Here is a 16,907-nt window from a genome sequence, read left to right as displayed (position 1 = left end):
TTTCAATGGGCACAATGCTGTGGTCTGGTTAGGTTTAGGCACAAACACCACTTGGATAGGGTTAGGAAAATATCATGTTTTGGCATAAAATACCTGTTTGGATCGTCGCAAACTCAGTTGGAGTTGTCCCAAGGTGTCTTTGTAAGCAGCTGTTTTTGTCACCACGAACACGGCTGGAGATGACCCGACTTCCCGCTAAAAACGCAACAGAACAGCTGGAAATTGTCAAAAATATCTATCATTAAATGCAATGTTGACACCATCAAAATTATTTCTGACACAGCTCCTCAAAAGTCACAGAAGACATTATTCATTGCTTTCACAACATCTTTATGCGCCCCTTAAACAAAAAGCACAGCCACCAGCATGAATCTTACTTAGTGAATCAGTGGAATGATGGAACCACATCTTTATTAACTTTTATCTGTACAGAAAAAAAACAAAAACATTACCAGTCACCAGATCATGCAAAGCAGTATTGCGTTACAAATAAAAACACAATACAAAACAAACAATATATATACTGTACCATAAATATGGAGCCTCAAAAAATAAATCAATCGATCAATATATTACAAAAAATAAACTCCTGAGATGACACATACATACATACATACAAATACAATATGTTATAATTTACTTTCAACATAGTACTGGAGATGGATAAGCAGACAGGTTGATATGCGTTTTTTAAGTGTTTTTTTTTTGTTTGTTTTTTCTTTTTCTTTTTACTTAACTCGAAATGCAGCAACTCAACTGAAAATGACCAGTCAAGGTGCTGGGTTCATTCCAGGTTGCCTTAAATTCAGTCCCACGGTACAAACAGGATTCATCAGAAAAACCAACAGTTTAAAATGGCATATTAATCTGAAAGCCAGCTTCTGACTGCAGCACAAAGCAACCTGGAAAGTCGCCACTGAACGGAACCTTAAAGGGAATGTAAGAATAAGGTATTTAACAGATACACATGTCCTGTATGTATGATCATATTTATATTTATAATGGGGTGACAGCGCTCAACAGTCATGTCGAGGTGTTATTGCACTACTGTCTCAATGTCTTTTCATGAGAATAATCAACAAATTACAATACTGTTGATAGATCTACACAGAGGTGAAACAAGAGATCACCAGTCACAGCTACAGACATGAGTCTTTTTACTCTTCGAAATGCATTCACTTACTTTTCAAGGATTGATTTATTCAGTCTGGTGCTCTGGGCCAAATCCCAATGCACCCAAAGTTACACGAGTTGCTATTGATTTGGCCCTCGATACTTCAGCATTCAAACACTTTGAGCAAGTGAATGGATTTCGAGTTGTAATCGACCCAGGCCTGCACAGCTAACACATGTAGCTGTGGTTTGAAAACATGTTCACAATAAGGCTACAACATCTAGAGAGAGGGAGAGAGAGAGAGAGACAGAGAGAGAGAAGGAGAGAGAGGAAAACGGAGGGAAAACTCAACGCTGATAGAGCTCCCACCTGCTCCAAAAGTCACACTGAGCCACTTGGAGGAGCCATGCATAACAATTGAACACAGAGGAACATACACATATTTCCAACTCCCTCACACAACAATGAACTTCAAGGCTTGTAAGACGAAAAAAGGGGGCAGCAATGATGAGCCCAGTAGACAGTAGCCAAGGACCAGAGACACAACGGCTGGATTTACACAGGAACAATTGATTTTTTCACTCACATACTTTCACTTAATGACCAAAACTTGATTCACTGTGGGAGAAACCATCAAATGTCAAATATCTAATTATTTTTTAAAAACGTGTATGAATCCAGCCACTGAATGAAAGAGTTATGTCACTGGCAACAGCTAATTGAAACAAGCTACTGGATTTTTTTGTATATTATTGGCTTATCTCCATTTATAGTTATATATGTTTGTATTTATATACTGTATATATATATATGTGTGTATATATACTGTATTTACATTCCATCTGTAGTCTTTACTTTTATACTTTCCATATACTGTGTTCCTTAAAGTGTGCTCTGGGAAAAATAGACATTTTGTTAATCTATTCTATTCTATTCTATTCTATTCTATTCTATTCTATTCTGTATCAATGACGTAACTCCTTCAGTCCAATTACTCTGGCACAGCATCATTAGCTGAATATCCCAGCAGGCCTCACTGTTACTCACACAGTGAGGCTGAAAAGGGAGGAGAAGAGGGATGGGGATGGAGGGGATACAGTACAGTTAACACACAAAGTTTAATCTCAGACTGGTTCACATTTAATGTCAATCAAGTCATCACTGGCCAATAGTTAAATGGGGGTGGGCCAGAATCAATAAGGAGCTGACTACGGTTTCGGCTGTGTCTAGTCAGAAAAAAGGCTGGCGAAGGACTTTCGGAGGTTGCGGATGGTCTCGGCCTTCGCCTCGTCTTGGCCATCACCTCCGGAGCTCGAGACCCCGCGGAAGAAAGTGGAGTCGCTGAAGGCGTTGAAGGCATTGGTCAGGGACTGGGACTTACTGGGGAGGGAAGGGGAGGAAGAAGAGATACAGGAGAACAAAGGGGGGAGAGGAGGGAAGGAAGGAAGGATGCAGGGAGGAATGAAGGAAGGGAGAAGAGGATTACGTGAATGTTAGTAAAGGAAGTTAGGGGGAATGGTATGGAGGGAAGACAAATAGGGAAATGTGTAGGGGGGCCAAAAAGTCACAAAAACTTTATTTGTACAATTATCTTTGAAAAACATCCCAAATTGTTAACACTGTTATTCATACATAAGCAGTTTATGAACATATAATAAATTGTTTATAACACATCTGAATGTAGTAATAAGCAGATATAAGGACAAGTGGTCATTAATGTACAGTATTTTAAATAATGATATGTGTTGCATAATTAATGTTATATTGTCATTTATTATTGGTTTGTGACTCAGTGGCTACGTTGCATTGTGGGTAATGTAGGCACGCTGGTCTAACATTGCACTCCTAACATTGTTTGACTCATTATGGAGAGTTTAAAAACAAATGATCAAAATTGGGACAGCAGAACCAGAGACATATCCTTCTTTATTCCACACATTCTTCCTCCTTTAAAAACCTGGGGCCTACATTACCCACAATGCAACTTAGCCGCTGAGTGTCAATATGGCAATTTATTTTAGATTACATGCAGCTTCCTCTGGAGCCACAAAAGGCTTCATAATACATTTTTCACATATGTAGTGGTACTGCTTAAGACAGTTTAATGGGTTAAATTGGTGGCGTTACCCTTTAATATCACTGCACACTGCTGCATATCTGCTTATAGCTACATATTAAATGTTTATATACTGCTTATGAATGCTAAATAGGGAGCTTTAATAAAGTGTTACCCAAAGTGTTACCAGTTGGACTGACACTTTTAAAAAAAAATATTCTATTGATTGGACTTCAGTGACATACATTATCTTTCTATAGAAGAGTTGATTTTGAGATTTAATTTTGTATCCTAAACACAAAGTATGGCCCATTGAAATGCATGTCGTTGCATTATCAACAGTGGGTTGATAATACGGCTCTTACTTCAGCAGAGGATGGGTCTTCTGCTGGGATCCTGGCTGTTCTTCCACAGGGGCCTCACCCTCAGCGGGGGCCGCGGCTGCTTCAGCTGGGACAGACTCGGGGTTTGGGGAAGGAGAGGGCGGCTTGGCCTGGGGCTGAGCCTTGGCTGGAGACTGGACATTAGTTGGGGACTGGCTGACTTTGGCTGGGGACTGAACCTGTGCTGGGGCAGGGGCTGAGACAGCATCTGAGGCCTGAGTGGGTGCTGGGGCTTCGGCGGCAGGTTGGGGTTTGGGCAAAGCTTTGGGAAGAGGTGGGGTTTGTGGCTTTGGCTGGATCTGTGGCTTTGAATTCCTGCGTACAGGAGGGATGGGCTTTACAGGTGGTGTGGGTTTAGGGGGCAGCTCTTTTGGTTTGCCAGGAGCTGGGGATGGGGAGCCCTGAGGCTGGGGCTTGGGCTGCTCTGTAGTAGGAGCTGCTGCTGGGGGAGTAGCTGGAGCTGGTGCTGGAGCAGGAGGGGAGGCTGATGGTGCTGCTGCTGCTGCTGCTGCTGCTGCTGCTCTGGTTGGGGGAGAACCTGGAGCTGCTGCGGCTGCTTTAGGGGATGATGGTGAAGCTTTAGCCGGGGATGACGGTGAAGCTTTGGCTGGGGCTGGGGAAGAAGCAGAGCCCGCGGTTGACTTTGCGATGGATGGGGCTCTTGTCATCGGGGGAGGCCTCGGCACTGGAGGCTTGTTGACTGAGCCCGCCCTCTGGATTGGACCTGGCTTCTGAGCCTGAGCTGGTTTCTGAGCTGGACCTGGACCAGGTTTCTGGGCCTGGCTGGGCTTTGGTACTGGTTCAGATGCTCTCTTAGCTGACTCTGACGATTGCTCTACACTCTGTGATTTCACTGGTGCACCTAAAAGATTGAGACAACACAGTTAAATTAGATTATAGTTCGATCGCTATTTAACAGATAAAGGCAAGAAAAGCAAAATAAAAAAGCAAAAGGACAAGTAAAGAAATAAATAAGCATAATTATTTCTTCAATCTAGCTCCTGTTGTTTAAGTGCAGCAGTTAGAAAACCAGCCGTCTGTAACACTCACCAAAGACCAAAGCAGAACATGATACAGATATGAGCTTGAGTCTAGACATGCCCATTCACATGATGACCTCTCACATTCATAGAAACCCTAACCAACTCATCTGGAGCAAGGGACTACAGTGACCAGCAGGGGGCGGCAGATCAACAGTTAAGAGAAGGTGTGGTGACTCGCCTATCATGCCAAATATCAAGTGTTGGTTGCTTTTATGCACAACAGCTCATGTGATGTGAGGATGAAGTGTAGTGATAGAAAAAAGGCAACGAGAGGAAAGGAAAGCAAATAAAAGAAAGGAAATACAAATAAGATAAATTATACAATCAAGAACGAATATCAAACAACTTAAAAACTCAAACACAGGCAGCAAAGCAACTCATCATGCAGCACAAAAAACTGATTACACATGCTGAGAAGGAAGAGACTGGGCAGGGATGAGTTTCCAATGACTCATAATTCACTTTCCAGGATGCAGGATTATAGTCTTGTTGTAAATCACACGTATAAAGGATAAGTTCGCCCAAAAGAGGAAAACATTCTGCTATTATCTGCTCACCCGCATGCGGAAGGAAAGTCTGGTCAAGTTTTATAGTTCATTAAACATTTCTGGGGCTTTGAAGCAAATCAGCGCTGCAGCATTCTCCTAAACAACTGAAGTAGATGGGGACTTGTTCTAAAACGTAAAAAAACAAAAAAAAATCTGATCACAGCTTTAAAAACCTTCTTACTCAAGTCTCCGGAAGCCCAGAGATCCCAAATATATTTTTGAAAAGACGTCATTCACAGGCTCAATGCATGGTTGAGCTCGTGCGGGGATGAGCAAATAAGGACTGAATTTTCAATTTTGGGTGAACTTATCCTTTAAAGCCTTTTATAAAAGATTTTTTTGAAGAAAGCTTGGAAGGAGTATATTAATTTATGATTACTGTATACATTTATATTTAGGATTTTAATGACATTATATACATGATCATGTTCACGTGCTATGATCACTACAAAAACCTTCATGAAAATTCATCCCAGACTTTTCTTTAGGGCAGCTAAATGGCTATTAGTCTTACGTTTTATCAGCTTTGTTTGAGAGTTTGTCATAAAGCATCCCAATGGTTGCTTGGGACTCACGGCACATAAAAACCAAAGAAAATACCATTTGTACAAACACAATTTGTAAAAGGAGACACAAACAATTTGCTTGGATACAAACCCTGAATTAGTCATTATTGTTAACTATATTTGTTTGTATAGTTCTCACAATTATACATTTGTTGAATGCTTTTTCTGAAGAGGCAGTTCAGCTATGTAAGTGAACAAATTGGCAAACCTTTAGACCTGTGTTTCTGCTAAACTAAACCTCTTCATATCAATTAGGAAGGATCAAAACAACTAATATTTACAGCCAGATAGCGTGTTAAGATCAAATATCAGAAATTCAGTGGTTCAGAGTTCCAAGCAAATTAGCAATGACCATGCAGAGAAAGAAAAAGATGCATATTTTCTTAGAGACTTTTCATTAATCACGTAACCAGGTCTGATAATTGCCAAGAAAAGTATGCATTGTGTACCGTATGAAGCCACTTTGTCTTGTCTCAGGTATCATAACACAGAACATTTAGGGTTAATTTACAACCAAAGACAACACAGAGCAGTTATTCACAAAACATTCAGGTCTTGGAAAGGGGATTTGTTGCTTGACAGGAAGTTTTGTTCACCATAAACTGATTTTCACCAGAACAATAAACATGATTTAAAGATGACAAGAAGGATTCAAAAGCAGAGCATTAATCATCACTAAGACAGAAACACAACTGAGCTGACCAGAACTTGCATAGTGATCATGAGCAGCACATTTAAAGGGTAACACCACCAATTTTACAAATGAACGTGTGTTTACAGGGCATGGGGAGTATTTATGCCTGTGAAAAAAGTAGTAGGAAATGAGAAAGCTGCATGTAATCTGATAAATTGCCTCCAGTGATGTCACTCATTGGCTAAGTTGCTTTGTGGTTGATGTAGGCGTCAGGTTTTGAGAAGCAGCCCACTGATCTAGCATTGTACTCCAATAACACTGTTGGACAGCTTAAAAACAAATGATCAAAATCGATGCAGCAGAACCACAGAAATCACCTTTTTTAATTCTTTTTCAAAACTTGGTGCCTACATTACTCAAAATGCAACTCAGGCCATTATTGACATCACTGGAGGCAATTTATCAGCTTCCTCTGGAGCCACAGAAGGCTTTATACTACTTTTTCCATGTAGCAGTGCTCCTCAAAACATGTTAACACACTTTGATGTTTAAAATCGGTGAAGTCGCCCTTTAAGAAGGGATCTTAATTACTTTCCATTTAAGAATGCATATAAAATAAACATGTAAAAATACGCTCATGTCTGCCACTGTCCAATCAGGAAGATTAAAATAAATTAAACTGAAATCTTACTTGCACATATTCATCTCTAACTATTCCTGTAAAACATAAAAAGCTGGCATTCCTAAAACAACCAGCCGAAATACATCGAACATGACATGGAGTACTGGCACATCCATGCAAAACGACAGAAAAGGAATTCAAGATAATTAACAAACATGCAAACACACACACGGAAAACAGTACAACAACAACAATAATAATGGCTTTGTTAATTGAGCATGTTATACCACTGCTTTTATCAGGCACATTTAGTTTTAACAGCCCTGAGCACAAACATCACCACACTCACACAGACACTATGGCTGCAATTAAACCCAACAGGCTGGATAAATGCACTGCACTGAACATTTGTTTGTTAAGTCAAGTGGTAAAAGTTCGACAGAGACAACGCTCTAGTTCAAACAGACAGCAGAGATCTTTTTCTTTTCTTGGACCCAGATCACTGCAGCAATCATCGCTATCTACACTGAATCCATGAAACCAGTGTGTTAGTTTAAGGCAATGATGACGGACAGTGTTACCTTCAAGGAACAGAGATAAGGATGCCGGTATAATACAAACTGCTCTTACTCCTAAAGGAATTATTTTGGAAAATACACATTCATTTTCTTGCCAAAAATTAGATGGGAAGATTCACAGCACAGCAGGCCTTTAGCTTAGCTTAGCTAAAACACTGTAAACAGGGGGAAACAGTGAGCATTGCTCTGTCAAAGGTAAGAAAATTCACCTACAGGCATCTCTAAAGCTCACCAAATAACATGTTATATCTTAGTTGTTTGATTTTATTTCCTCTAGTAAATTGAAATTTTTCCAGGTGAGTTTTTTTTCTCTGATGGCAGTGCTTATTTTGCAGACCAGTCGCAGCAACAAAAAGTGGGCGGTAATGTTTCGGCAAACCACTGATTCATGACGTTTCTACAATACGTGTCATATCACAGTACATGTTTATGACCTTTCAAATCTGTCTGCCATGCTTTGCAGAAACATACAGTGCCAACTTTTATTCTGCTGATTGAGCAGTGTTTTTGACAGAGGATGTTAATTTTTTCAAATAGTGGCTACTTCATTTCGTAATAATCTCTTCCGATGTCAGAGAGTGAACTGTCCTACAACTGTTTCAGAGAGTCTTTCCCAAGACATGCTTTGGCCCTACAGTGGCAGCACTTGTATTACAATGGAGAGCAGTGTCAAGACAACCTTGAGGTTGAGGGCGCTGGCCCGAGGTCCTGTTTGGATCTGCCAGTCCTTCCTTAAGGGCAGCACTCTGGGAGAGAGCGAGGAGACAGAAAGACAAAGGGAGGGAAAGAAAGGCAAACATGGTTAAGAGGGTTCTGGTAAAGAACATCTTGGGTCCTGCTTCTTCTTATATCTTATACAAGAATTGAAGCAAATGTTACTGTTAATATTAATTTTAGGTTATCCATTCTGGGGGGTTTCACACAGCCTCTACCTGTTGGGGCTGCACAGTAGTTGGCTTCTGGCCTTGAGGGGAGCGAGCAGGTGAGCGGGAAACACTAGATGACCTGGCAGCCAGAGCTTGATTCATCTTAGCCAGCACCACGTCTGAGATGAGCTGGCGGTCCTCCACCTGGTGATCACCAATCAGCTGCATAGATGAACCCACAACCTGGACAAAGAGGACACAGAAAATGGGGATGTTTTTATTGAAAAGATTACATGACTGAAATGTTGTTGACCCAGACTGGATAACAAAGTCAGGACAGACAAACAAAGGAGGTTAAACAACACAGTGGTCATGTGTGGTAAGTGCTCTGTGGTGTAACAGTAACTTCTCCAGACAGAACATTTGTGTAGTATTTGTCTAGATTTGGTTACAGTGGTGGGTTTTAGTTTATATGGATAGATGTTTTTATGGACACGGAAAGTTTATGTTTTAAAATAAATGATGATATATGAGACATACAGTAATTATTACCACATGCCATACTATAGCATTTTAATTTTGGTGCCATTTGTGATGTTAGGACTGCATTGAGTTACTAGTTGCTTTTTGCAACCAATTCTTACATATTGCACCTTTAAGGGGACAGGCGCGTCTGAACCCTGTGTTCAGATAGATGTTTTTTTGAACATTAAAGCATGTAAACATTTTCTAGCAGACACCCAGAATGAGCATTTGGGACCTTTAAGGAGCAATCAACATCCATGTAAATGGATATCCACCCAGCAATTTTATTGCAGCATAATAGAGACCGAAACACTTTCCAGTAGAGATGACTCATGGGATTTTTCACGTCTTTCCCACTTCAGTGTCTAATCAACCTTCTACTAAACTACTGACTATTTTGTTCTGACAGTCGGGCTGTTTAAAAGTGTAAGTGGGATGTTTAGAAACAAGCTTATACCGCAGAGACTGGGTGTTGGTGTCGCTGTGGCTCCTGTATCATCTCCCTCTTCATCCTCCTCAGACTCTCTGACTGGGCTTTGTCATCATAATTATCCAAACTTTGTCATGCTCACTCCTCCACTCATTGTCCCTCCTGGAGTTTCCCGCTCAGCAGCCTGTTGTACCTGTTTCGTCTGTATAAACCTTGGTTTACTACTGGCCTTGAGTCATTCTTGCCCGCTAGTTATCATCTGCGAGTTGTAAACACCTACCTGTCTGTATACCTGCTGCCCTGCCTCACCGCCGTTGGATCTGTTTGCCTGTTTTGACTGCCAGTCCATGACCAACTCTAAGCTTGTTTACTGACTTTCAAACTGTTTTGAAACATATGTGCAGTGTCACTGACACAATCTTGGTCCAGCTACTCATTGTCAGCTGCCAGAATATTAACAAAAATGGACCAAGTTAGCCCAGCTTTTACCATGGATGGGGTACTGAGTTGACCTACACCATTGAGTTACACTGCACCTACTGCCAAAATACATCCAGAGAGAGGCAGCTGTCTCTATAGCACTCCAGTTTGTGTCCTACAAACCCGGGCTTGTTGAGTTGCTCCCTGAGCTGGCAGAACTCTTGGCCACTCAACACTTCAATCCTGTGGCCAAATTAGTCCCTGCTCCAGATCCTGAGTCTTTCAATTCTTCTTCTCCTGTTTGGATACTTCTAGAGCTTAATTTCTAACTAGCTCCTGTATGTTAGCCTTCTACCTGCTTCGTGGCTCTCTAGTCCTGCACCCCTTTGGATAACTCTCTCCTGGCTCTTCAGGAAGCCATCTTGCCTATGTCCTGTCAGCTGTTGCCTCAGAGTCCCAGCAAGGATCATTCGTAGGCTTGTCAAATTGGGTGCAAGTATATTTCCATTAGTTCTCATTGTCATTCTCCAGTCATTCCACCTCCCAGCTCTCCTCAGGCTTCACTGTTATCCACCAATGCAGTCAAAAGACATGACTGAGCTTGAACCTAAACCTGTCTCTGTGTCTGATCATGATTTTGTGCTAATGAGCCTCATCATGTCTCTTGATCTATAGGCCCTGAAACAGCAAACTGACATCAAAGAAGTTGCTGCGTCGAAGGTCGACTGATGCGTCGCCTCCCGTCTCCTGAGTCTCGGCCAAAAAGCTGCACTTGAACACACTGCAAAGACTACAGCTGGTGACCAACAAGCTCGTACGCACTGCACCTGCGTGACACCACTGTCGCTAATAGCGCCGCTTCTAATCAGAAATATGTCTGATAAAACTTGCAAATGGCACTGGTGAAGAGGCAGAGGAGAATAATAAGATGAAACCGTGCTGGATTAAACGGGTGAAATCATGTTCACTACAGGAACAGGCTCAAGGGGCTATTTCCTTTCTTTTTTCCATTTCTCTTTTCACCAGAAAGATTTCTCTCACAGACGAGCCGCCGCCGATTCTACACGCTCAATCGTCCTAAAAACCACCGAACCCATCTCTCTGTCTGATCCTGACCCTCTGTCAAAGCCTGAACCAGTCTCAGTATCTGAGGCTAAGCATGTCTCTGCATCTGAGCTTGAGCCAGGACCTTCTCAGGATCTCCTCCTGGCTCTCACAACGCACCACCAGCGCCATCTTACAACTGTGGGAAATGAGATTGGTTGTCCATCCATGACCTGCCACTTCTGGTTTGACTCTACTAGCTGTGCCACAGTGTTTGCATTACACAGTGTCTGCTTTTCGTGACCTCGAGCCAAAACTGTAACAACTGGGTGGAAGATGACCCACTGAACAGTGGCATGTTCTCAGTCTTAATATCATCATGTGCTGTGTGAAATCTCCTACTCGCCTTTGAGCTTTTAGCTCATTTTTAAACTATTTAGTGGTGATGATGGGATCAGAGAATTATTTGCGATTTTCCATAGTGAGTCTTGACTTTTAGGAAAGATATTTAAGAGAAAAGTTATAGTGTTATTTACAACCATTGTGGTCATGACTTCAACACTAAAGACTGTGAAACATGAAACCGATATGCTGTAAAATTGCTGGAAAGAAAAAACAGAAAAAGTGTCGCAGAAATCAACCCAACAGAAAACTGTGTTGAGAAAGACACATAAACAGACTAACAGAATACAGTAGATACCACAGAGATTAGCCATACTTACTCTTGAGATATCACCAGATGTTAGTTATCAGACTCCTAATGTGTATCCAGGTTAGGTTCAATCAGTTTATTCCCAGTCAGACAATCTAAGGCCCCAGCAGTGTAAATTAGGCCAGACACGCTAAATTTAAAACTGAAAGACCTTATTAATACTCTAGTGAAACATAACTCCCACAGGCTGATGTCAATATGGTGAAAGTCTCCAAACAAAAGGCAGGAGTCAATTAAAACAGTGGTGAAGTGATAAAATCATTGCTACAAAATCCACCTCCCTCCCCTCTTTGTGAGTGTGTCTCACCTCGGTGATGTAGTCATTACCATCCTTGCCACAGATGGCTTTGACAGCACAGATATCCAGCCCTCCGAAGATCTCTGCGCAGGTATCAACCCACAGCTTGTACCTATCACAGAGGGAAATGGATTAGGCCTGCAAAGAATTATAAACCCTATACGGCAAACAAAAACATGTTTGAAAAACTGTTGAGTTGCAAAGTTTGGACTGGGTGAAGAGAAGTTGCAGGTTTTTGTACAAAAAACAACCAGGAAATAAAAACTTTTTCCCGCCTAAGACCATTCTTAGTGTCAGGAAAAAAATAAAGTTTAGCTATTGCACACCACTTTCTCAAAATTATTGACTCATGTATCACTTCAGCACAGTATGTCCGTGCAAATATTGTTCTTCAGGGCGTTTATCCTGACAGTAAACCCGTTACAGAACCTCTCTCGCCCCAGCTGGAGACCACAAAGGTGCTGCTGCTGGCTTCTGTAAAGGGCTTCATTGACTAACTGTCTGGAAAACTGCATCAAATCAGACTAGGGCAAAAAACAACACATCAATAATGGCCAAAAGGATAACGTAGCTGGACAAGGGGAAGATATTCAGCACTTTCTACAGCCTCGAAAAAGGATTATTAGCTCACAATTGCGAGGTCTAAAGTCTCTGCATTCTGTCCTGTTACTTGCTGATGCAGGTTAAAGACGCTTGTTCTGATTTTTATGTTTTTTGGTTTTGCAGTCTGGCCGTAAGGTCATTTAATGATTTATTTTGATGAGGAAAAGTGGCGAAATGTCATTCTGTGTGGGCTTGAGCTAGTGGCAGTGTAAGTTTTGGAGAGTTCAAATCTGAGCACATTGAGCTACAACTGTGTGACAAATCAGAATCTGTATTTAAAATGAAAATAGTTACTTTGATATTGTTTTTTTGAACTATTTCTTCAGTGGTGCCCCATTCAGACATTTGTGCTTTAATGAACGTGTTCAAAGCTCACGTTTTCACTCATTGTAGCAGAAAAAGCACGAGTCTCTGTTCCATTTTAGTGTCTCTGTTAGCTGTGCCAGTGAGCCAGCATCCATTATTAATGTTTTTAATTACACCTGCACATTTCCTGTGGTGACAGGTCAAAATAGATGCTGTGAAAATAGGTGTATAATTCAGATTTTAACCATGAACAGAGCAGCTCAAATTGAAAACATTACAATTTCTTCTTTTAGCCTTTCATAATGGAAAACCCTGTTATCACAAACCACACACTTTATTTCCTGTCTTATCATGTTACAATATTACTTTGGTAAAAGAGAAGGTCTCTCATATGAATAGTACTTGAGTAAAAAAGTATGTCATTATCTGATACTAAATGTCTTTAAGTATCATTAGTACAAATAAAAGTAATTTATACATATATTCACACATATGTTTATACTGTTTATCGACCAGGCCGATTACAAGATCCGATATTCAGCATTGTTTTATCATCTGAATCAGTGTATATAAATGTAGTAGAATATAAAGTACAATATAAAGTACAATATATGCCTCCAAAATGTAGTAGAGTGGAAGTATAAAGTAGCAGACAATGTAAATAATCAAGTGAAGTAGAAGTGCCTCCAAATTTCACTTTTTACTTAATTTACTTGAGTACTTGAGTACTTGAGTAAATATACCTAGTTACTTTCCATCAACTGATTTCCAAACCTCTGTGTGTTTACCGATGTGTGAGCGAGCGCACAATGACTAACAGTGACGTGTGACACCAGGGCAGCCTGAGCATCACTAATGCAGAAGCAGTGCTCACTTGTCAGTCATGGCTACTTGTTCCAACATGGCAGATCCAGTGTTGCTCTTCCAATTACCAGAGATGGATGTTCGCCTGGAAGAAGAGGAAATTATGTGTTAAATTATTACAGACACTTTTAGAAATGATAAATTACAGGCAAGACAGATTTAGACAACCTTGTAGCAGGAAGAGGAGGAGGAGGAGGAGTGTGGTTTCAGTGCTAGCTTTAGAAGAAAAATGAAGAGAAGACAGCGTATGCAGGCAACATGCACAGCTGCAGCTTATCAAGCAGATTAGCATCCTCATAAATTTGCTAGTTAGCACCGGCTCTTTGTTTTACAGCGGATGTAGCCTGCAGGTTTACACGTAACAGACCAGGGACCATAGCGCACCCTGTCTAATTCATTCTTATCATTAAATTAAGCACATACGTTAACTCTGTACTGGTGTCCATTGTCGAAAAAGGGATAAAAAAAATTTTTTTTCTCTGAAAAAGTCCATAGGGTCGCGAAAGACGCAAGGTATGCAAGGTACACATTTTTATTCGAGGTTCGCTAGATGCAGGTATTTAGCATGTGTGATGTGTTTTAATGTTTGGCCTCAAGATGGCACTGTTGTCTCCCTGTTATAATAAGTTTGTATTAGCTTACTGTCACAAAGATATGATGTTGTAGCACCTGTGTGTCAGCTTTAGAGACGAGCAGCATTTTCTTTGACATTGTAGAGTTTTGATGACGAGCAGCTCAGGAAATGATGGTGTCCCCAAGGCTACTGATGACTTGTTTTTTTGTCATTTATGAATCAGATCATTTGAAAGCAGAACTGGAGCATGAGAATGACGAAGGAAGCTCTGAGCTCTGAATGAGACAACACTCACGACACCGTCCAATAACAGTCAGTGAGGGAACCTTATAAATCTGTCTCAACTGCCTCACCCTTACTGCAAGTGTTTTTCCCGGCCAATTTCCACTTTGGGCGAGTAATTTGTGATAATTGTCCTGACTAATTTGGGTTTGGCTGTTGCCAGTCTATGAGTCAAAGCATGACCCAAGGCATGCATGAAAGAAAAACACCCCTTTTTTTAAAGGTTAATTGAGGATTTTACGTCACCTTGCTAAGCTGATGCTCTGTTAAATCAGACATATGTATGTCACCTCCTGGTGCACTTGTCCTGAGCCCAAAATATAAGTTAAGGCCAAATTGTACAGTATTCATATGTACACACACAATATAAAGAGCAATTAAGGAGTAAGAGCAACACCCACATGTATGCTTTGTAGTCGGCGCCGATCTTCTGGACCCTGATGTCGTACTTGGCGTCTATAAATGGCTCTGTGGTGCAGTAGGTCTGTGTGATGGCCACCACACTTGCAATGTCCTGGAAGTCACTCACGTTGTCCACTTTGACCTACAGAAGAGTTACACATGGAGAAACACCAATAATTTACAGTAAGGTTGGCCTATATACCTTGTTTTCCAATACAGGGATATTTTTTTTTAAAGTTTTATCAACTTGCAATAATGTCCTCAAACAGCTACATACTGTAGCTTTAAGGATAAAATAACAGTCTCTTCACTTGGTCATTTTTTTAATTACTTTTTTTTGTTGTTTGTTAAATTACTTGTTTATTAAAAAGATACTTCAGTGTTGGTTTTCTTGCTTATAGTTCGCTGAGAAGTTTGATACCTTTTGTATATTACATGAAGATGAACAGCCAGGAGACAGTTAGCTTAACAGTTAGCATAGCAGAAAGACTAGCAGAAAGAGTAAACAGTTACTGTTAGCCTGCCGCTTTGCAAAGGTAAAAGAAATCTGCCTGCCAGCACCTCTAAAGCTCACAAATAAACACATTACATCTTTGTTAATACCTACAAAAAACAAATTGAACAAACTCTCTTGGGACAGAGCCCGGTTAGCGGTTTCCATCTGCTTCCAGACTTTACTAAACTAATCACCTGCTAGATCCAGCTGCATATTATTAGTACACGTATCAAAGCGGTGTCAATCTTCTTGTCTAACTCAAATAACTTAATGTCAAACTCTTTCTTCAAGCATGTACAAGAGGTGAGTAGTTTGTCCTTGAGTGACATTCTGCTTGTAATTTGCATTTGTAGCTAGTGTCTAAATACTGTCTGCAGATCTAATTAATGACTACATGGATGAAATTATGTTGTGACGGTCACTGCAGTGGCCGCTGTCAAAGTCCTAGAAGTGCCATGTCCCACTTTAATCAAAAAGCAGAGTGGAAATGATTGTACTTGTGCTCTGCCCCAGTACTTATCATAAATGACTGTCTGTTAAACTATTCCTCTCGGAGGGAACAGCACTGACACAGACATAAAAGAGGGATTTCTGTGGGAGAAAAGCTGCATCTGTAGCACAATACAGGTGTGACAGAGATGAGATGGCAGGATAAAGGAAGGTAAAAAGGACCAGGCTGATAAGAGGCTTGGTTAGACGGAGAGAGTGGACGATAACACAATATCAGATTGAGCAGGTCGGTGGGAATGAAGTGTGGTGGATCGATGAGGAGTGGTGGAAATAGGATAAACACTTTCCACCCAGAAAATTTTAACACAGTTGTCAATCAATGAGAGGGGAAAAGGAGGACTGAAGGAGAAGAAGAGATGATGTGCAGTTATTTTAAGGAGGAAAGGATTAGGAAAGACAGATGAGAGGATAACAGAGACTGGGAGTGTATGTCAGGGGAAACATTACAAACGCTGTGGTTCCGGACAGCGCTTAGTGCTTAGTATAAAGAATTCAACTATCTCCGGGCACACAGAAGGACTTTAAAGCATTTTCCAATGGCAATATGTCAAATGATGCAACAGTCTAATGGGTGGGCATCGTCCATCATGCAGCCATTTACCCCACTTTACTAAAGTGAAAGTGTCTTCCACTCAAACAAGATAAAACAGTGAGATGTCTCTATCATTTGATCAAAAATTCTGCTTTTACTCTTAGCTGATATCAAGAGGTCAGATCCTTCATGTAGCAGCATTGTCAGTTAGTAAGCAAGCTGTTGAATGGCTGAAGAGGAGAGGAGCAACATTACCTTTCCCATTCCAGAGTGGGCGTGTCCGATCTTCACCACTACTGGGAAACTTGGTGATGTAATCTGTAAAATAATAGAGCAGGGAGTGACTACAGCTGTTACACCAACACACGGGCACAATGGAAAATCCCTGCTGTGAAAAACAAGTGTTTATTTGGAGCACGTTCACAGATCTATGTAGATGATGTCGCCTTCGTGGTCCAAAAATGACCACTGAAACTCGTTATTAAGATTAAATGAATAT

The 16,907-nt window shown here is 40.9% G+C and overlaps 1 protein-coding gene across 1 annotated transcript in view; it reads right to left on the bottom strand.

Annotated features, from left to right (window-relative positions):
• Nucleotides 1–369: 369 nt before the first annotated feature.
• Nucleotides 370–16,907, bottom strand: part of syn2b (synapsin IIb) — an 85,019-nt gene continuing 68,481 nt past the window's right edge. The window contains exons 6-13 of the mRNA XM_084349247.1: nt 16,664–16,726; nt 14,870–15,012; nt 13,623–13,697; nt 11,849–11,951; nt 8,477–8,653; nt 8,224–8,290; nt 3,536–4,415; nt 370–2,494 (exon numbers count right to left, since the gene is read on the bottom strand). Of these exons, the coding sequence (XP_084205373.1) occupies nt 2,341–2,494; nt 3,536–4,415; nt 8,224–8,290; nt 8,477–8,653; nt 11,849–11,951; nt 13,623–13,697; nt 14,870–15,012; nt 16,664–16,726 (1,662 nt within the window). The 3' untranslated portion in view covers nt 370–2,340. The remainder of the gene's footprint in view (nt 2,495–3,535; nt 4,416–8,223; nt 8,291–8,476; nt 8,654–11,848; nt 11,952–13,622; nt 13,698–14,869; nt 15,013–16,663; nt 16,727–16,907) is intronic.

Source organism: Pagrus pagrus (genome assembly GCF_965226575.1).
Source record: "Pagrus pagrus genome assembly, chromosome: 3".
Classification (NCBI taxonomy): Eukaryota; Metazoa; Chordata; class Actinopteri; order Spariformes; family Sparidae; genus Pagrus; species Pagrus pagrus.
This window is presented reverse-complemented; position numbering and strand designations above follow the sequence as displayed.